The 23,500-nt window shown below is 38.3% G+C and overlaps 1 protein-coding gene across 1 annotated transcript in view; it reads right to left on the minus strand.

The window, feature by feature from the left end:
- LOC140166031 (ubiquitin carboxyl-terminal hydrolase 47-like) overlaps window positions 1-23,500 on the minus strand; it is a 39,628-nt gene that overhangs the window by 11,440 nt on the left and 4,688 nt on the right. The window contains 16 exon segments of the mRNA XM_072189404.1: window positions 56-976; window positions 1,817-1,943; window positions 2,644-2,763; window positions 5,236-5,351; window positions 8,332-8,539; window positions 9,189-9,293; window positions 10,553-10,665; window positions 11,924-12,111; window positions 12,664-12,914; window positions 13,662-13,877; window positions 14,762-14,815; window positions 15,112-15,341; window positions 16,041-16,186; window positions 17,392-17,488; window positions 20,321-20,492; window positions 22,086-22,202. Coding sequence (XP_072045505.1) covers window positions 56-976; window positions 1,817-1,943; window positions 2,644-2,763; window positions 5,236-5,351; window positions 8,332-8,539; window positions 9,189-9,293; window positions 10,553-10,665; window positions 11,924-12,111; window positions 12,664-12,914; window positions 13,662-13,877; window positions 14,762-14,815; window positions 15,112-15,341; window positions 16,041-16,186; window positions 17,392-17,488; window positions 20,321-20,492; window positions 22,086-22,202 — 3,181 coding nt within the window.

Here is a 23,500-nt window from a genome sequence, read left to right on the forward strand (position 1 = left end):
ACATCTTATACATAATGTCTCTTAAAACACTAGAAAAGAGAATAATAATACTTACCACGACCACCTTCCAACTCCAGTTCTGGATCGGCTCTGAAGTACCAGACCCTCTGTTTATGCCGTGTGTTTTCGTAAATCTCTTCTTCCGAGTCGCCATTGTAATCATCATACGCAACTCCGGCCGCCTCGCCTTGCCCGCTGTCGAGTTTATGTTCCACGCCCGTCTCACTGGGTGTGGTGCCCACAGAGCTGGCAGTGAAGTGTGAATCAATAGAGGACAGCGACAAGGACGAAGCAGGTGCAGAGGTGTCCTGCATGGGACTCTTTAACCGGTTGCACTCCTCGCAAGAACTTGAGCTCCCGTTGGAGGACAGCTGACACGAATGGCAGGAAATATCGCTAGTTGTCGACGATCTCGTCGTCGTTGCACTCTGGGAAGATGAGGGTAAGGTCATCATCACAAGCTGTGAGGATGACACTGAACTGACATTGTTTGACGACGTATCCGTTTGTGTGGACGATAGTGTCGTTGTATCACTTTGCACAGGCTCTGAACTAGTCACATTATCTACAGTGAAGTTATCACTAAAACCTTCTACAAGAGGTTCGGTTGCAGCAGCATTCTCTTGATCTGTTCTATCGTGACTCGGTGCTCCATCTGGTTCACCTCGTTCGTCCTCCAAAGGAGGGGTGACAGCACCATCATCGTCACCAAGAAGAGCAATATGGTCGTCTGCGATCCTGGTTTCACTTAGTGACACAACGCCACTGTCCGTCTCGCTTCCCAGTAAGTTCATGTGGTTCTTGTCGAGTGGTTGGTCGTCACTTAGCGTTGACGAGCTGCCGGTAGGGCTTGGTGTAGGTGCTTTGTTGGGTGATAGCAATGATGTGTCTACATTGAGATCAGAGTACTTGTCTGAAGGCGATGACGAGATGCTAGCACAACCGGACCCAACATCACTACCTGATGATCTTCCATCTGAGGGCAACACAATGCAAAGTCATCAATAACAGGTCCATTTGGGCTGTTCCAGTTGAAATCCATATGCCCCCTATGGAGGACATGACCTTAATCTTCCACACAGGGAGTGTGAATTTTAAATTGGGTTACCTGAATGGGTGATTCCATTTGAAATCTACACCCTTGTATGGGAGATAAAGGTCATGTGTTCCATACAGGGCATATATATTTCGACTGAAAAATCCCGTATACATAAAGTGCTGAATAATGAATTCAAACAAAACCTAAAATAATATTTATTTTTTACAGCAATGAGCTTCACTCAATGTTAACTAGAATTACGCGGTTTGTATTTAAGGTGGCCCCCACACAAATGTATGTAAATAACAAAGGTTTATAAATACAAAATACCCAATATGTAAATGAGCTCATTAATATTCATAAATATGCAAATAACTTGACACAAAACTATACAGCACAACAGCCCACCATATACTATCACAATACCAAGTTTGATATAATATTGGATGGCTGAGCATGATACCATAACATATCGGATGAGTCATAAAAATATCGGACGAGCCAACGGCGAGTTCGATATTTGTATGAAGAATCCGATATGTTAGTGTATCATCCGAAATAAGCCATCCAATAATATCATTATTAGGTGTTCTTAACTCCTAATAACCCTGAAAACATAATAATGAAGTTGATCGGTTATTGCGTTTAAGCTACAGAGTGGATTAATGAAAATGTAAGCAAAATATTCAAATAAGCTCATTAATAGTCATAAATATGCAAATAACATGCGTGCTTGCGTGGGCCAACCTTAAATTAGAATACAACCGATATACTTACCAGTAAGTGCTGGTGGTAAGGACACAAATAATCTAATAGTATTTGCATATCTATCAAGTAATAGATGTAATCTTGAATCAGGAAACAATAACTGTTGATCATTCAAATCGCGGCCTTCCACAAATACCTGTTAAGATCAAATTACACCCAAGTTATTCATACAGAAGTGATGTAATACAAAGAGATACAGGTACAGGTATCTCATACTCAATTCTAGCAAATTTGCTATTTATCAGGGTTGGCATGATTTAAATTAATTAAATTAAAAGATTTTTTTTAAAACTTTTCATTTCTATCTTAAAGACCCATTCAGTGATCCCAGCGCAAGTGTAAAAAAAATAAAAATTGTTTATAAATTGCTTAAAAGTGACGGATCTAGGTCATTCAAATTGTCATTTGGTATTTTTGAAATGAAACATTTTGAAAAAAACAAAGCAATCAGCAGTTTTGACAAAGTTGAAGCCCCATTCAAATACATGTAGCTAATTTATATATTGTCAGTATATAAATTACAGATTCATGTGAAATGCCTTATTTTGTCTTAAATACACGGCTTTCGGATGAACCACTGGCAGGCTATGTTAGCACATCTATGACAATGACAAAGGTACCAAAAGCTGAATTTTGATGATTTTTACAATCGTTCGGATGAGCAAATCAAATGAATATGAATTCCCATTTATGAATTATAAAAGTTTTTGCTCGCATAGATGTAATTTAGGAATTCCTAATTTTGTTGTTGATTCCACCACATGGGAGTTCCCAAATGTTTTTGACAACATTATTTTGTCTATATATGAATAGATAATATAATATTTACAACTCACCTTATTACTTTTGAGAAAGCCTTCTGCTTTGAGGGACTTATTTGGCACTGTTAGTAGTCTCAGATCATTGTAGTATTTCTCTAATACAACTCGCATGCTCTCTAAAGGCAAACCAGTGATCTATAGATATACAGAAATATCAATCTCAATAAGTATTAGGCAAAAAAAAGTTTTGTGTTATGTCCCCCAAGCAATTACAAATGCAATGAGGTATGCATTTTTTTCTTCAATAAATCAGGTGTTCGGGGGTGGGGGTGTTACCCCCTTGAAAACTCACCCATTTTTGGCTCATTATGTTTTGCCAATGGCATATTTTTAAAATAAAATAAAAATTTTGAAATAAAATTTTATTTTATTCATATTTTATTTTATTTTTAACTCTGCATCTGTCGGTGCACCATCACAAATGGCATGTGTGCCACTAGTTGATATATACAAACTTTCATCATGCATTGACTGCCAACTTACATGCTCACATAGCTAAATTTTATCTATCTAGTTTCTGCACAGAGAGCACAATCAATTATTAGCCAGTTCAAAGTATGACTTTAAGTATACCATATCTAACACAATGTAAATGTTTAGAAAGCAACCATGAGATATAAATAGATGTAACAGAGCAGAATGTTGAATGGGAGCAGACCCTTTTTCAGATTATTCTTATTCATAAACTAATGAATGGAAATTCCCATCAAGCCCCATTGTGAGATGATTTCAGATTCCAGTTCACGATCAATTCCAATTCCCATCAAGCCCCATTGTGAGATGATTTCAGATTCTAGTTCACGATCAATTCCAATTCCCATCAAGCCCCATTGTGAGATGATTTCAGATTCCAGTTCACGATCAATTCCAATTCCCATCAAGCCCCATTGTGAGATGATTTCAGATTCCAGTTCACGATCAATTCCAATTCCCATCAAGCCCCATTGTGAGATGATTTCAGATTCCAGTTCACGATCAATTCCAATTCCCATCAAGCCCCATTGTGAGATGATTTCAGATTCCAGTTCACGATCAATTCCAATTCCCATCAAGCCCCATTGTGAGATGATTTCAGATTCCAGTTCACGATCAATTCCAATTCCCATCAAGCCCCATTGTCAGATGATTTCAGATTCCAGTTCACAATCAATTCCAATTCCCATCAAGCCCCATTGTCAGATGATTTCAGATTCTAGTTCATGATCAATTCCAATTCCCATCAAGCCCCATTGTCAGATGATTTCAGATTCCAGTTCACGATCAATTCCAATTCCCATCAAGCCCCATTGTGAGATGATTTCAGATTCCAGTTCACGATCAATTCCAATTCCCATCAAGCCCCATTGTCAGATGATTTCAGATTCCAGTTCACGATCAATTCCAATTCCCATCAAGCCCCATTGTGAGATGATTTCAGATTCCAGTTCACGATCAATTCCAATTCCCATCAAGCCCCATTGTGAGATGATTTCAGATTCCAGTTCACGATCAATTCCAATTCCCATCAAGCCCCATTGTGAGATGATTTCAGATTCTAGTTCACGATCAATTCCAATTCCCATCAAGCCCCATTGTGAGATGATTTCAGATTCCAGTTCACGATCAATTCCAATTCCCATCAAGCCCCATTGTGAGATGATTTCAGATTCCAGTTCACGATCAATTCCAATTCCCATCAAGCCCCATTGTGAGATGATTTCAGATTCCAGTTCACGATCAATTCCAATTCCCATCAAGCCCCATTGTGAGATGATTTTAGATTCCAGTTCACGATCAATTCCAATTCCCATCAAGCCCCATTGTGAGATGATTTCAGATTCCAGTTCACGATCAATTCCAATTCCCATCAAGCCCCATTGTGAGATGATTTCAGATTCCAGTTCACGATCAATTCCAATTCCCATCAAGCCCCATTGTGAGATGATTTCAGATTCCAGTTCACGATCAATTCCAATTCCCATCAAGCCCCATTGTGAGATGATTTTAGATTCCAGTTCACGATCAATTCCAATTCTCATCAAGCCCCATTGTGAGATGATTTCAGATTCCAGTTCACGATCAATTCCAATTCCCATCAAGCCTCATTGTGAGATGATTTCAGATTCCAGTTCACGATCAATTCCAATTCCCATCAAGCCCCATTGTGAGATGATTTCAGATTCCAGTTCACGATCAATTCCAATTCCCATCAAGCCCCATTGTGAGATGATTTCAGATTCCAGTTCACGATCAATTCCACTTCCCATCAAGCCCCATTGTGAGATGATTTCAGATTCCAGTTCACGATCAATTCCACTTCCCATCAAGCCCCATTGTGAGATGATTTCAGATTCCAGTTCACGATCAATTCCAATTCCCATCAAGCCCCATTGTGAGATGATTTCAGATTCCAGTTCACGATCAATTCCAATTCCCATCAAGCCCCATTGTGAGATGATTTCAGATTCCGGATCGGAAACGATCGGAATATATTGTGATCCGGAATCTGAAATCATCTCACAATGGAGCTTGATGGAAATTTGCATTCACTATTTTATCAACAAGAATATCTTGAAAAAGGGTCTGATCCCAATCAACATTCTCCACTGTTATATACATCTTCATTACCTGTGAAACTTGTGTTTTGAAATCGTTGATAGTCATAGTGAGATATGCTCTCATACTGATTGGGTTACGGATGTTCTCATTCTCCATATCAACCTCGTAAAGCTTGATTGTCACACCTTGAAAGAAAAATAATTAATAATGATTATAATTACTGATGTGAACGGAAACAAATCAAAAGAAATTAAATCCTTTTCTTAGGGGGGATCAAAAAGTCTGATTACGTTAGTAAAAAAACTAGTACAATATCGGTCACAGTTAATCTTTCGGGTTGGAGTTTCAGACATTTCAGACACTTATGTTACAGAAAGTGAAGGAGGGAGGGACAGACACTTATGTTACAGAAAGGGAGGTATGGAGCGAGGGAAAGGGTCAGTCTCTTAAAGGAGAACTTTAGTGGAACTACAACAAAGCTTCATATGAAACCTTATATAGTTTTTCATTCATAATTACCAATAAAACTGACATATAATGTCTTATAAGATAGAAATAAGCAATTTTGAGACATTTTTTTGGTTAACGGAAGCCTCTATTTTGCTCATGAATATTCATAGCCTATGACGTTGCTGTGCTAGACCAGAGTCTATGGCTGAACGGCTGTTGCTATTTTAAGAAAATAATAAATTGGATCTTGCTGTTTCAAACTTCATTAATGTTGTAACAGTATTTACAATAAATTGTATAAGAAACTTTTATAAATTAAATCCAAACCTGATTTCTGTAACTATTTTGATAAAAACCATGCTTACAATTGGTTTTGAAACAATTTCAGGGATGTAGCATGGGGAGTTATTGCACTATCGAAAGCACGCATTGTCCCATGTGCAATATAAACATCTCTAATTCAGGTCAGTCGGCCAGCATAACAGGGGTCATGACAATCAGCTACAATCCCTATGAACAAGTTTGTTAATTTGTTTCCTGATGATGAACAAGTTTGTTGATTTGTTTCAAACATTTTTGGATCGTCAGTGTGATATAACAGGTTGTTGTGAGTCTTGTGACTGTCCGCTGGTTTCGTTTCGTTGTTTGGGATCATAAATGGCTATAAACAATCCAGAATTCGACAACTCAATGCTATACATGCTGAGTGAATTGAATCAAGAAGTGAATGGCCTATCCAGTGAATTTAAACACTTGATTTATTTCCCTCACCATTTCAGCAGTAAAAGGAGAATATAATAATCCATGTAAGTCTGCAGAAGTGTAGACAAAATGTATACCACTCGGGATACTCCATGATATGCATAGGGCCTGCTATACATTTATGCTATGCATAAATGGCGGCTAACTCACACCTCTGGTATCGGGTCGATGACTTCCGTGGCGTGAGTATAAATTCATCCGGGAAAATCATGCCTGTGCATGGACTGAATTTTCTTCAAAATTGGTTGGCATTGTGTGGATTGAAAGAAAGATGTGGTATTGGAAGATCAAGTTGTCCTTCTTACTAATTGCTCATTTCAACAACTTTATCAGTTTAAATGAAGTTGAAAAGTTCATATCTGCAAGTTGTTTACATTCACAACTTCGCAGCACTCACGCAGTCCGACACTATTAAGTAGAAACACTGGCGTAGTCTTGTTTTAAGTCTTCCGATACCCTGAACAATATATTCAAAATTCCATTAATTTTATCCTAAAAATACTTATTTTGACCTCTTAAATGATATGATACTAATTATTTTGAATTATTTTTTGTCATTTTGGAGCAAATAAATTTAAATTAATCTTGTAGAGTGGTTGGATGAAATGCTAGTCTTGATTCAAGTCTCCGATAAATGAATCTGTTTTTAAGTAAGGTCAGTCCACTTTTGATCAAATATATTGCTACTTTTTGCACAAAATAGCTGCAAATTACTGAAAAATGGGATTTCAATCTTGATTTAAAGTCAATTTATCACTTTTTGCATTGAGACTGCTCCTACATTTATTTATGACTGCCATATGGCAGTTCACCTTTCAGTCTCTCGAGCTCTCAGTGAAACTAGTATACAAACTCAACATGAGCATGATGAGCTCGAGGCACTTTTAGCACAGTGACGTCATAATTCCATCCCATAATATTTGCCCCTATCCCATCAGCACCTTCGGCAGTAGTGGCAAATTTGAAATATTACTGGGCGAGGGAATGTTGTTTTTATTCATATTTTGCCCTAATACGATGAAAAAACTTTTTTGAATAATCAGGCTATGCTTGATAAATATTTTAGAATCATTTGATATAAATTTGTTTCTTCACTGCAGTTCTCCTTTAACAAAAGCACTTTCGTTTAAAGGATGTCATCGAACTTTTGGTTGGTTCCCTAAGTAAGTCAAGTCAACAATTATTTTAAAATAATAATGATAATAACAAAGGCACGCATGTACTGAGTTGTACAGCGTAAAACACAAACGTGATGGCAGTATGTGCAACTAAATTGCAAACAAGTTTAGAAACAAATTAATTCGATCTTTCAGTAGACCATTGATGCTTGGTCGATCCTTATTATTTATGAAATCAATTAATTGGCTATTGTTAATTGTGATAACATATGAATCTTAGTATGTATTGATATAGACCAATATAAATTAATCAAAATATAGCATTAATTCTCATTAACCTTAATACATTTCGTGGTACCTAGCCGTGTTAGGGTTAATTAGTTGTTAGTTCATCAATGACAAGCATCGAAGCAGCATCAACGGTCGATCCAAAAATCAAACAAATTTGGTTCTGGTGCCTAAGAATGAGCGCTGGTATCCACTACAATCACGTATTGAACCTGATTACCCTCTATCACATGACAGAGGCTATATACTATTCAGGAAGGTCCTTCAGCGGTGTCCGACTGCTCTTCCTGATTATCACTTATTAAAGAACTTGGTCACACATTGCTACGCAAATGCCGATGTGATGATGACGCGATTCATTTAGCCAATCAGACCCCCACTTCTGTGTTTATACTATAAACAGCGCAAAACCTCAGACTGCTGAAGAACTTTGCTGAAAACTATAGTTAAAACAAAAATCCCTATTGTTTCTTCTTGAAACATAACACTGATAAAAAGCTTTCATCCTAAACTCATTAACAAGCATATGGACAAACGCCCCTCTTACCTCCAACTTTGTAAGTCTGGAACTGTTGATCGGGCAGCCTTGTTTCCATCATGAGGTCAAACATGTATGATGATTTGACCCCGCCTAACAACTGACCCATCGGCGTCTCTTCCTCATCATCATATGACATCTCCAGAGACTCGTGGAATTCGTCGTATTTCACCAAACGACACTGAGTTAGCGGTAGAATCTTATCAAATCCCAGCAACTGTGAGGGAGGGTGAGATTAATATAACTCAAAGGATTAGTTTTATCATACATTATTATTGAAGAATTATCTTTCAAAATAGTTAATTTGGTATGGCTTGACTTTGCATGTAGTATCTGTTTCTTTGGGCAAGTGCATTATTCTTGAAACGGACATGCAGTCATTTTGCTAGCAAAATAAGATTCAATTTTTTTTTTGATTTGTTCGGGTTTTGACAACCCTGGATAACCCAAGAAAGCCTCTATTGAAGCTTATTTCCACTGGGGTCCATTTGAACACCAGGACAGTTGGGAACAGTCAGGGGTTAACAGCCTAATTTGAAACAGGTTAACAGCCTACTCTTTTCGAAACTGGCTGCAAGATACATGTACAGGTATGGCTCTCTGTACAAGGGACCAATAGCTTAACATCCCCTCCTAAGAACAGAGCACTTTCATGATTCAATTACCAATTCTAAATGAACCATGGGGACAGCAGAAGTCAGAAATTAATCTACAGAGGTTGCCAATAAATTTCAGATATACTGCCGGGAATTGAACCTGAGACCTCATGCACTAAAGGCAAGTACCCTAACCATTAGGCCATGCTCTCCCTTGATTTCGCCATCCTTAAATGAAAACCAACAAAGTGCCTATATAACAAAACTTACCTCATATGCAATTTCTGTTGCCTCAGCTAGTGTCCTATCCTTATGGACCTCTAACCTGGTCTCCATCGGTTTCCCACTCAGTGGATGGACAGAAAATAGTTTAATCTACATAAGATCACAAACAAATAAGTTGAGTTAGTCTGTCTTAATAAATAGGACTTGTATATCTACAATCATGGCTTGATATGTGTATTATGGATTTGTCATCCAAATATGTGACCCGTTCTGACAAAACCAGGAACAAGTGGCATCTTTGACATTTCATGATTTGAATACAAATGTAAGCACCAGACAGTAAGCTTTAAAATGATACCAAAATTATATAAATAGCATCAATACTTTTCCAGATATGGATAATTTTGTAAATGATACCATGATATTTATGCTAAATTGCTATTTGAGTAATGGGCCAATTCGTTTCCAGCCTTACACAGGATTAAATAGGGATTATCATAGTTCAACTGTTAATTATTGATTAAAAAATCCTCTTTTTAATAAGTACTTTAGTCCCACAGTCAAATACCATGAACTTAAGAATTCCAAAATTTGATTATTTTTATTGTAATGTCATCTTTAAAGGCCTATATCTCAAAACATGTCTGGTGACTTGTTCGGGTTTGTTGGAGCTGGTCAAATATTATACAGAACATGTTCATCAGACTCAGAGCATCCAGTTGCTGTAGATTATAAGTATGCTTATCAGAGCACACAGCGACCTGCTCCGGCTCGCATAGCAAAAAATGATGGTTCATAATCATATGGAAAGATTTGCTTTGATTTTGGTATGGGTAAAAACACCCCACTATTTATTGCTTCACCTCAAGTTCCGTGAGTGACATAGCCACATATTTAAGCTGGTCGCAGTATAAACTCCTGCATGTGATGTTAATCTCGCAGAGCTTAGTTTGCCTACTTTCTTATCAAGTAAACTTTTCTTGCTTGCTTTCTTAACTTCCGCTTGATGTTCCGCAAGCCTAATCTCGAACATGCGATTGGGCAGCTGGTCACTTATTTCCTAAGTCACATACATGACCCACTTTTGAAGACTGGAAAAGAGACTACACAGGTCAGTTTCGGTAAAGTGGATCAGATGCTCAGATCTGATTAAGTCCTCCGATGAGATGGACAAAATATTAGTAAGTAAAAACTTCCTGGTTTTGTCAAGCAAAAATTGCCATTTGATTTGAAGTACAAACCTGATGAATCGATTCACCAAACATGTCGACTGCTCAGTGCTAGATGTGGGTAAGTGCAATAGCTGCCATGTGTAGATGAGTACAATATGCTGTGTATAAAGTGCCAAATGTTCACAGGGCAGCTTTTGCACTTACCCACTTCTGGCACTGAGCAGTCAATGTTCTTACCTTGCATGTGTTCCTTTCAATCTCTCGTTGTTTCTTCTCATTCTCTTCATCTGTTACAATGCTATGTGATAGTTGCTGTATATGTTCAAAAAACTCTGTTGTTGTTACAAAACCTAACAAAACAGAACAAAGAATGTTTCGATTAGTTTCACATATTCGAAACAAAACATTAGCCAACACTTTGTTTTCATTTGTGTATGGTGTGAATTAAAACTTTTGTTCATACATACTTGTGATATAACAGCACACATGATTGCTTGAAAGCTGCCTCTTGAATAGCGTTAACAAACAAGTGATCGTGCCCTCAATTCTATTATTATTGAACCCTTAATCAGGAATGAGAATGATCATCCATGAAAAAACCTGAAAAGTTTGAAAAAGCCTGAAAAAGCGTGTGAAATGAGGCTTAAAAGGCCAAAAAAGGGCTGAAATTAAAAGAAAGTGTGAAAAGCAGGAAATCCTGCAAAAGCAGGACAATTCTCATGCCTGCTTAATTGGGGTGGAAATGATGAACCTTTATAACAACTTTGGAAACGTGTCCCCACCCCCACCCCAACCGTATCCTACCCTACCTCCAATATCCTAATCCTTACTCTGTCCCAAACCTAATGCTAAAATTTATCCATATCCGTAACCCCATGAGAACTACCTGCCAATTGGCCAAAAAGAAGTTTTCATTATCAATTGGCCCAATCAGCAACATTTTTAGAATAATTTCACCACGCAAAAAAATTGGGGTGAATTATTTGCAACGCTCCATTCTGATTGGTGATTAAAGTGAAAATATCATGTAATTGACCAATCAGAGGCAATGTTAGATTAGCACGTAGTGCTCAGGGGGTTAATCCCAACCATATAACCTTACCTAAAAGAGGCTATTCCATTTAAAATCTGTCATACCCCTGTAGAACACTTTAGAGAAGTGTCCCACAGAGGGAGTATGTTTTTCCACTGGAATTGACTAGGGTTAACTATTTTGAATCCCATGCTTCCTCTGTATATGGCTTTACCTATATTTTTAGGACTGTAATAGAATGAACATTTCATATGGAATTCACCCAATTTTCTATTATATTTGAAACCCATACTCCCCTGCGGAGACTTTAACTAAATCTGTTACAGAGAGAGTATGGATTTCAAATGGAATAGCCCAAATGGCAGCAATTATTCAAGGATCCTTCCAAATCTTTGCTTATTTAATGAACACTTGCAGACACTTCTGAACTCCCTCACACCACTGTAAAATTTCAATCAAGCATAATAGACACTGCTGGCCTTGATACATATAACACAGCAAAACATTGACATGGGAGGAGTACACCTCAACTTGTGGGTCAATTTGTAGGTACTACTAACTAATCTTGTGCTCACCTTTATTTCTCTTATGATCAATCTGTCTGTACATTAACATGTACGCATTAGTAGAGCTTGCATAGCTTGAGGAGTAGTACCCCCGGTAACTCCCGCTGGACCCTCCGTAAGTCTTGCGAATGTCGTCGTATGTGACGCAGGAGACGTGCTGGTCATTAAAGCAGTACCACTGTCCATCGCTGAAAGACCTTAGTGACAAATACACAAGATATGATTGCAGGCTAAGTTCAAAGTTACTAAATGTTGCCTCTTCAATATTGAAGGCCTAACAACAAATTGTTATATTGGCATGATGGGAAGGAAAAAGCAGGATAGATACATCTGAACATTTTTTATTCTCATATTTTTTTCCCAAACAACACCCAAATTTTGTGATTTTGAGTACATTTTCCCTTATTATTTTTAAAAATAGACTGAACATTTGAGTGCTTTCCCAATCCTAAATACTAGAGCCACTTTTGGGCATACATTTGATAAAGCTGTCCGATTGGGGAGGTGCGAGCCAATAAATCTTTCTCATAATGATATAAGATTGTGTACATACAGCATAAATTTAATATTTAGGACCAATCTTGACATTCTACCACAGAATTCAACTGGTTTTTTTTGGCAGGGGGGGGGGACAATTTTATGGAGGTAATTATGAAAACTCCTTTTGAAAGTTCTTGGAAAAGTCTAAAGTTAGTTGAAAACTACTTTTTTTTCCTTCAGAATATTAATTAATGTGGTGGTGTCCTTACTTGATATATGCATAGTAATGTCCACCTGCAGCCGTCCCAGAGTGCACCATTATTGAAAATAACTCATAAGTAAACGGTCCCGTCTGCTGCCGTTTCTTCTCGTTCCTGTCATTGGCTGCAGCGGTGGCAGCTTGTTCTACATCGATACCTTCATCGATACAATCATCTGTGCACTCGCTGCTTTGATTACTGGGGCAGCTGTCTTCATTCTCTGCACCGCTGTCTGTCTGGGATTCAGTTTCTACCTTTGCCTGCGCAAAATTGTATCAATCATGTTTAGTTTATTTCTTAATAATTGATTCATCTTGCATTCCCTAGATAACTTTGATTTCTTCTCAGAATCAAATAATCGGATATATCAACTGCTCAGTATCAGAAGTGGGTAAGTGCAATAGCTGCCATGTGTAGCTGCATGTGTAGATGAGTACAGTATACTGTGTTTCAAATGTTCACAGGGCAGCTATTGCACTTACCCACTTCTGGCACTGAGCAGTCGATATAGACTTAGGTTATAGAACAGAATTGCAATTAAAATCTCAATTTTAAATTGGATTATAATGAATAGTTGGGGTGCTGTTGGTTGATGAAATCTCATATGTCTTTAATTATATGGCCCACTATTTTAGAGTTGAAAATTAAATGAGTTTTTATGACATTTTTCAGTAGATATCCACAAAAGCTTATTCCCAAAATTTCAGTTGAATCTGATTTTGCATTTGCGAGGTATGCATGATTATGTGTATTTCACTGCTCCATAGACAATGTGTTGTAATTCGTTCTGGTGCATCAGAACGTACTTCAAATTTTACGATATTTTTGCTTAACAAATTAATCTGCAAATTTTTTTGTACATAAGCATTATGTAGCCAGAGGTTTCCAGTGGTATAAAAATCACAACTTTTTTTGAGAAAAGTGGGGGATGATGCTGTGGATCACGAAATGACCTTTTAATAGATCACACAAAAAAATACTTAATGACACATATGAATACTACTTACCACCCCCTCTTCAATTTTCTCTCCTCCAACTTCCTCTATGAAGTCATTCAGATCAAGAATCTCTGGGAAAGTCATTTTATCATTCAGCTTAATTCTGTGCATTGTGTTGTAGTCAAAATCAAATCTTTTGAGTTGCAGCGTTAGCAGGTACGGAAACTTCAGAAACTTTAGACCTTTATGGGCATTGCATTTCTTGTTACACTTTTCACAAAAATACTGAAATGAAGAAAGAAGTACACATGGGGCTTACATATTTATGAAGTTTATAATCCTTTGTTGGAAACATCAAGGATTAATTACACCATTTATCTGTATTATTTTGCAATTTCTTCTCAATGTAACCTCTGTACAAACGAAAATGGGGTCGTTCAAGATGGGATAATTATAAATTAATATGTCATATCATTTGCTGAATAAGCAAATAAAGTCATATGGCATGACCCTGGCGTGACTCAGTTTTTTTTTTTCACACCAGGCTTCATTTGTAAAACGTCTCTGCTAAGGACAGTAAGCAATTGACATTCAGCTACGATCTTGGCTGCCGACAGAAAATTGTTTTTTCCAGTTCTTGAAATGAGGTGGGCCGGTCGTCGGGCCAAAAGCCCGTAAAAATCACTGCAGGCCCGCCAATATGCTACAGGTTGCGTGTCTCCCCTTCAGCAGGTTGGAGTGGGCAACACATAGGGCACTCAGGGTATTATGGTTAATATACTGTGTCTCATCTCAAGTGGAGAGTATCGCCATGTTGGATTTTGTAGTGGCAGATTCAAATTGCGTGCGCTAACGTTATCCCACAGGGTGTATACACACACGTAGAAGGGTTATTTGTCCATATGCTGGCAACGCAACCACGTAAACGCACTGCTTTAAGTCTGCCACTACAAAATTCAACATGGCGTTACTCTCAACTTAACGAGACACAGTATAGTGCCCCATGTGGTCAAAAAACAACCAAAACCTCACTGAATACCACAAAAAACACTGCAGGCTGGGCGCCTCCCCTTCAGCCGGGCAGGTGCATGCAACACATAAGGCACCTTTGACCAAACCCCCTCAGGGTTAATTAATTGTAACAATAATTATGTTTTCTATTAACCTACCTGGTTGCTCTCATCTAATGTTTCTGGAGTTACAAAGGCTCTCATTGCTTTCTCCTGAAAAAGCAATCATAACAATTGTAAAGAAATTACTGATATCACAAATGAACAAAAGGTACATCACTATTTTTTTTATTTTCTTCCAATTTATTTAGGGAAGGCTTCAAAACTCTAATACATGTTGACCACCCATACCCCACTACCATAACCATGTGGACACCAAATGACTAGCAGTATATCAAAAATAGCATCATTGCAAGCATTCTCATAGGCTAGTCATAACTACACTCCAGTCATTCCACTTAAAGAAGCATTACTGACTAAAAACCCTTACTACAGTCAGGACAACTTACCACACTACCATATGCTTGTGTGGCTCCAAATGGCCGAATGACTAGCGGAATATCAAGAAAAGCATCGCTGCGAGCACTCTCATAGCCACACTCCAAACACTTCACATAGTCCTTCATTTGACCTTGGTACAGGTGGTTGATCAAATTGGCCTGGTCTGTGTTCATCCATTTCTTCTCCAGGGCGTCAAACATGACCCGACAGAGCTCTTGGACATCATGCTGTTGCCATGCTGTAAACAAAAGTGGGAATGAAAATTAATAACATTAGTATCACATATTGGTTACATGGCTCAAATTAATTTCATTAATAATAAAAAAACAAATTGGAATTACCCGGGGAATTACCCTTATTACAGTTATGCTGCTTAAAATTGACCCAGCCTATTGATAAATAAGCGATATTGGCAATTCAGAAACAAGGTACACTTAGGGTAATATACTGATGGGATATACAATCCCATGGCCATGAGAATGAACTGCCACTCGTCAGGAATTTCATTGACTTTTCCTTTCATCTCCAGCATTGGCAGTTATAACTAGGCTCAACCAAAACTTTGCTTGTTATTATCCAAATGCTGCGATTAAGATCAAGACTAAACTATGTCTAAAACACAAATTCAAAGGATTTTTCACAAAGTGCAAAGTTCACCTCCATTGAAATTCTGTGCTAATTCCATACGATTTATCCCCCATGACCTGACATTACCCACAATGCACTTTGATCTGAATTTTCAATATCGTTTATTGGCTGAGATAAATTGAAGAAAACAATAAATATGTTCAGGCTTTTCTTTGGTTAGCACTTGTATTCAAACACTAAATGAAAGTTGAATAATCTCTTAGGTCTGCATGCACAAAACAAGTTAGACCAGGTCTAACTTTGTTTTATGCATACAGGCCTTAGTCTTAGCCTTCCTATAAATATTCACCTTCACTACTGTCCCATCCAAAACTCTTGGTGACGTCAGTGGTTTCCACAGCACGTTTTTTACTGGTCTGTAGCTGGACAAAAAGCCTCTGCAACTGGTATGGTATACTCTTGTTTGGGTCTTCTGACATCTCATCATATTCCCACCTGTAAATTAGGATGAAGGTCAAAGGTGAAAAGGTCAAAGGTGAAAAAATGTCCATTGTACTTTTGCAGCACACTGATATTGTGACAGGGTACAATATATTCATAAAAACTGGTACCAATGGTTTTTAGTGAAGTTCCACATTGGTAACTAGAACATTGACTGCTCAGTGCAAGAAATGGGTAAGTGCAATAGCTGCCCTGTGAACATTTGGCAATTTACACACAGTATATTGAACTCAGCTACACATGGCTGTCACTAAGCAGTCAACATGTGTCAAGGAATGCACAGAGCACAGGGTCAATACTACAGTACTATATGGCTGCAGATAGTATACTGCTTATAGCCTATTATGCATGACACACAGGTTACAGTGGACATGTGTTCACTTTGCATCTGATTCACTCATCCCTTTTCCCTGCAGAAACAAATTCCCTCATCCTAAACTGAGAGTACAATAAGGTCACTACATACACTCTCTATCACAGTTGTTTGATGGCATGTAAAATTAGAGTAATTTTTAAGTAAAGGTGAACACTGATGGTGCTTATTTATCTTAAATCTTGGTTTCATCTTTACAAGGGGTAGATACTGGTATTGTGGCATTAAAACATCAGGAAAGGAGTAACAAAAAGCAAGGAAATTTTAATCATGAAATGTAAGTAGGCTAATGACTTTGGCTAAATTAAATTAAAAATATATGTAAATTGCACTCTCAATATGCACACAAATATACAGTTTATAGAATATTACCACAAACAAGCAGAAAAAGATCAATAAGTTGATAAAGAAATGAAAATCTATGTTAAAAATAGCTAAAAAATATTTGTGTACATATTAGTGTGATAGTTGTTGGTATTGTCCATGTCTAGAATTGAACATTATATAATATTTTTGTTAGAAAATTTAATAAATGATCACATCAAACAACCGTTCTGGGTTTGTTTGGAACAACAAAAATGCTTTGCTTCCTCTGTAATCTTATGGTGGCACTGATTTGACCATCATGCTTGTCAGTAGAGGTTCCAAGTAGAGGTTCCAAGATTCATTATACATGCATTGCTTTGTTTCTTGTTTTCATTTCCATCACCATAAAAATAGGTCTTTACTATCAAATACCATTCTCCACCCTTGAAGGCCACACATGACCTACAGATAACAGGCTGGCCACTGGACATCCTCTGGTATGTATGTAAAATCAACTTACTTGTAGAGTGCATTTCTGAACTCTGGGGTCATGTAGAGTGTCTGCAGCAAACTATTCAGGTAGCATGTCATGGCTTGATTCACCAGACCAACAAAACCTTCAAAAGGAAAACATATTTAATAAAAATTAGTTCCAAGTTGAGAAGATGGTTCTTGCTCCAGAAGGTAGGTGTGAGCAGAAAAAAAAGAACCATTTTACATTGCAAATTAAGTTTGTCTGGAAACACCCCCCCCCCACACACACACACGTGTAATCGCCTCCAAAACGTGGACGATGGAATACGTGGATGCAAACGTGGTCGTCTGAATCCGTACTCAAACGACATACCGAGGTCGTTTTCCGCCATTTTGTTTGTGTATTTTTGTCATTATTTCTTATATACCGATAGAGGTCGTATTTCGCAAATACATTATACATGCATTTGCGGTCGTTTGCAGACCTCCGGAAACCGAGGACGGTCCCCCATTGCAGGGTTTGAATGTAAAGTGCGAGTGAGTGACTGTGTGTCCTCGTTTGCTGGCAAAAACAAACGCACACACACACCTTCTAATGGCATGGACAAAGTTTAGTACTATGCGAACATGGACATCTGAATGAGCATTCAAAAGACATACCAAGGACATTTTCCGCCATTTTGTGTGTGTATGTGCATAGGATGAAATTTTACCTACGAAGTGTTTGACATTGAAAGAGCTACCCTGGGTTAAAAAGTTCAAATAATAAATAAACAACAATAGGATGTATACAATGCAAACAAGCCTCGAAATAAGCAGATCTGGACCAGGAGCCACACATTTGGAAAAAGTGGCTCCTGGTCCTGTGATTATCTAGTGAACCAGGAGCCATTTTCAAAGAGCTAAGAGTCATTTAAATGTTAATTGTACACATTAAATACAAAACTCGCTTTAACTACCAGGCTCTATTCTTTAAAAAATGTAGAGCCTGGTTCACATGATTTTGGCATGGACCAGGAGCCAAAATGTTATGACCATTGGGTAAATGGCTCCTGGGTGCCTGCTTATTTCGAGGCTTGAATGCAAATGTATACAATGTATATGCAATTGTGGTCATTTACCAACCTCCTTGAACCAAAGACAGTCCCCCCATTGCAGAGATGTCCACGGTTTATGTAAAATGTCATGTGTGTCCTTGTTTGTCGGCAAACACATTGTGATGTGCCCTGTGTAATTTAATTTGATTATTCATCTTTGTTTACAATTTAGATTATTTCATGAGTGATGACATTTCTGGGAGTCCCTTCTCATGCATCAAAAACAAACTGAATCATTTCTAATTTTGGATATTTGGGAAATCCCCTTTTCAAGAAGATTCTCTGTATTGCATCATTGGGAAAATCCCTTAGATTGTGAAATGGATATGATGACATCATTTTGGAAATTCCCCACAAAATGAATGATGGAATGGTCTATTAATAGATTGTATAAAAGTGGAAAGCTTTAGTTTGCTCTTTGCAGAATATCATGTGAGCTTGAAGACTCTATATATGTGTATTGGTCGTCATTGTACTTCAACAAGAGAATACCTGTTCTAGTCTACCATCATGACATGTTCTTTGCCTTTGCTGAAGGCTATAAAGAAACCTTTTACGATATGGGGAAATGGATATTATCTTACGACGTGGAAGAAGAAAAGACTGGAAAGTTACAAGGGGGCCAGTGGAAATTGTAGCAAGTCAGAGCGGGTACAGCAACAAAGGAGATTTTGAGTGTATGAAAGACTTGCTGGAGTCTGGTTTATAAAACAACACATCTGTCAATAAAGTGGAGCAGCGTAGGAAGAAGCCTGTTTCCTGGAGAACAAGAGTGATTGGTGAAAGAAATACCATTTGGATTGCCTTCTGCGCAAGGAGTTGGAGAACTGTGCAAGGAGTTAAGTATTTAGAGAACGGTGCAAGGAGATGAGTGTTTGGAGAACTCAACTGCGCAATGAGTTTAAGTATTTGGAGAAAGCAATTTCTGTGGGACAAATTTTTATACACAAGGATATATAAATTCAAGTGTACAATTGACTTCGCTGATTTTCGCAGGACAAGTGAATAAGGATATATAATATACATCGGCCGTCGAGAACATTGCAAGAACTCTATGATCACCAAGAAGAAGACTGCTGGTTAAGTACTGATTAGTTAAACCTGTGATAGTGTGATTATATTGTATGTGCAATTGTTGTCATGTACCAATCATATTTTACTTTCAATTAAAGACTTGGCTTTGTTAACTTAATCAAACAGTGTATTGTTGTTGTGCATTCATTTGAATTTGGGTAAAAGGTGATTTTGGCCTCGAGACAGTACGGCTCGTAACAACATACATGTACACACCCACCACACCCCCTCCCCATCCCTACACACAGACACCTCTCATCTTGAACTATACAAAGAAGGACTTCTTTTCTGATGTTTTGAGATCTAAACACATTTTAATGACTTTATCTAATCACAGATAAGGCCATAATTATTTTAAATTCATTTTGGGTTTATTTGCAGCCAATTGCATCTAATCACAGACTGAGGACTTCCCGGTTGTTATGTCAAGTTTGCCCCTGTTTACACTTTGCAGCAAATTCCCTAGTATGAGCACACACACATTTTGTTTCCAGCTTCTTTTCAGCATCCCTCCAGCACCACCAGAAAAAAATCATGGTGTCGCCACTGGCATTGATCAATCACTGCTTGTCCCTTCAAGCAAACCTCTTAACCCCCTGAGCACTACGTGCTAATCTAACATTGCCTCTGATTGGTCAATTACATGACATCTTCACTTTAACCAGCAATCAGAATGGAGCTTTGCAAATAATTCACCCCAATTTTTTTGTGTGGTGAAATTATTCTAACAATGTTGCCGATTGGTCCAATTGATAATAGAAACTTCTTTTTGGCCAATCGGCAGGTAGTTCTCATTAAACTTACCAGTGTCTGATTTGGAGATGACAGCCGATGCATAGAGTCCACCGTACCCATAGTCAGATGATGTAGAGTTGTCAATAGTAGGCGATGCTATGATAGGACTAGTGTCATCATCATTGACAGCATCGGTAGAAGTATTATCATCTTGGCTCACTGTCACACCAGTAGCACCAACCTGTACAGTAATTTACATATAACATTTTATATTTTATAGAGGGCATTAAAAACGCTACGCAATCATATCGTTGAACAAGATCATTTGGAATGTTGGATTTAACTGCGGTTCTCGAAGTCGAACCACTAGTCTTGCCTGTGTTTGTGATCACCTGCTTATGTATTTGATAACCGGCCCTATACCATCAGTCTTATTCTAATGGGATAAAACAGATGCAATTTGTGTCTACATTTAGTAGTTAATCCCTCATTGTTACTGCCAAACCAATTCTAGATGTTTTGCTAAAATATAGACTGACACAACTGTGACAACACCCTACCCTAGCACCTAGCACATTCCTCAACCCTACCTCACTATAGTCTGTCAACTTGTACAAAGTAAATAGACCACAGAAACTGGAGGTACGAGAATAATTATTTCAGTGCAATGTGTGTGTAAATGCTTCTTTGGTGCACCAACTACTGCAAAATTTGTACTTGCCGAGCCCACCACACTCTTTCATGCGCGTATTTTGGGGGGGGCTTTGGGGGCGCCAGCCCCCCGGGGTAAAAGTAGGGGGCGGCAAAAACGAAGGGGCGGCAAAAACAGGGGCGGCAAAAAGCGAAGGGGCGGCAAAACAATTAGCAAATAAAAAGGGCGCAAAAAATTGAAAAAGCATAAAAAATTTTGAAAATAGGTTGCTTTTAGGGCGCTAGCGCCTAAAACCGTTTTTTTTTTTTTTGTTTTTTTGCTCTTCACTTTTTCAATCGACCGTGAAAAAAATTGGGTCAACCTTTTCGGGCTGTTAAGGAAGGGGCGGCAAAATTGTTTCTTCTTCAGCCCCGGGGTTAGGGCGGCCACGATGCACGCCACTGTCTTTAGTCACGTTTTTAACAAGCAGTGCATGTGACACAAAGTATCAGTCTCTGATGCCACAGATTTGGTTTGGACTTCTAGATTGAAGCAGTATAACTGCACCACCCCACCCCAACAACCCTTCCATCCTTATGCACCAACAGACCCCAACACGCTCTGAACTCACTAACCCACCCTATCCCACCACACCTTACTCCACATCCTACCACACCAAACACTGACTGACGCCACCAACCTACCCAAGCATTCTACCATCCCTACCATCCTACCCAACCTCACTATCCCCACAACCCTACCGCAACTACCTACCCCACTCTTATACACCACCAACATACCCACCACACCCTGACCTCACTACCCCAACCACCCACGATACCACTACTACACCACCCTTATACCCACCACTCTTCCCCACCATACTCTGACCCCACAACCCCTACCACAGCACCCTACCCCACCACCCTGAAACAAGGCCCATAGCCCGCTTATTTTCACCCTTGACCCTAACCTACCCCTAATACTCCCACCACCCTACACCACCACCACCATCCCTACTACCATTATACCAACCACCCTACCCAACCACACCCTACCCCACCACCCCTACCACTCTACCCATCCACTACTCCACCACAACCTGATCGGTTAAGCAAGATAGGAAAATGGTGTTTCGTTTGAAGATGGTAACAAATATAATGCTGAATTTAATTCACAAGTCACTAGCCAATGTACACTTACCTCGATAGGTACAGGTTGTTCCCCATCTTTGTCTCCAAGCTCAAACATATTTTTCTTGTTGTGGGTCATCATGCCAAGATCAAGAAGGTTCTCTTCTCCAAACTCATTGATTAGTACCTGCATCAAAGATAATTATTTCAAGCGACTGATTAAATCTGATACATTGATTTCATCTTTTTATCCATTTACATTGTACATGTATAACATTTGGCCAAAGCCTGGCAAAGCCCAATAGTGCTCAGACTATTAAAGGCCCATTCAGTGATTTTGGTACATTTGTCATTGTCATAGATGTGCTAACATAGCCTATGAGCGGTTCAGCCGAAAGCAGTGTATTTATGACAGAATAAGACATTTTACATGAATCTGTAATTTAGAAACTGACGGTATCTAAATTAGCTACATGTATTTGAATGGGGCTTCAACTTGGTCAGTACTGCTGTTTTCTTCATTTTTTGCCAAATTTATCATTTCAAAAATACCAAATGACAAATTGAAATGACTTTTAAGCATTTTATAAACAATTTTAATTTTTTTACACTTGCGATGGGATCACTGAATGGGTCTTTAAATGAAAGGGATGCCAACTGAATATAACAGGAGAGACAGGGCTGGAACAAATGCAAGGTTTAAAAAATTAAAAAACAACCATGCCTGATTTCAGTAGTGCTCGACCGATTATAAGATCGGATAACGGTATCAGATTCAGATCGTATCGGCCTGATATTGGTATCGGATCGGAAATCGGTAAAAAATAATTCCAAAATTAAAAAAAAAAATTTATTTAAAGTTTTCGGCAACCACTGGACCTAAATTAATAAATTAAATGTTTTTTAAATTATTAAACTTAATTAAATTACGAAAAAATTACAGTTTGTTATCCTTAATATTGTAACAGGAAAACCGGGAGGGATTATGAGAATATTATGAGGCGTTAGACCATGTTTGACGGACGGGCGGACCCGTGCTGGGGTCGACAACATGAAAATGAACGGCCTAAATAGTAAGCAGACGAAACACAAGATGTAGAATGTTCACAGTTCTCATATTATTATTTCTTTTCATCACTGTATTCCATCAACAGCAATAGCTGTCTACATAAAGTCGTAGTCAAAGCCGTAAGTTAATACAATGTTTTTGTGTGGACTTACGTGCTGTAATGAGGGATAGAAATGACAAGGCATTTTTACATAAGCTTACAAAGAGCAAATGCCTACCTGTTATTTAGGCCTAAAGTTTAACGCAACCTAGCAAGATACAGAAAGGGAGTCTTTAAAAATAGAGGGTGTTATTTTCAACACCAAATTACGAGCACCAGGCCAGCCGACCTCAAGCATTAAATACCTATTCGATAACATGCATTAAATATCACGCGGCTTATGCCTAGGCTTCTTCATGCCTTAGACATGCGTGCA

Source organism: Amphiura filiformis, chromosome 12 (assembly GCF_039555335.1).
Source record: "Amphiura filiformis chromosome 12, Afil_fr2py, whole genome shotgun sequence".
NCBI classification, from domain to species: Eukaryota; Metazoa; Echinodermata; class Ophiuroidea; order Amphilepidida; family Amphiuridae; genus Amphiura; species Amphiura filiformis.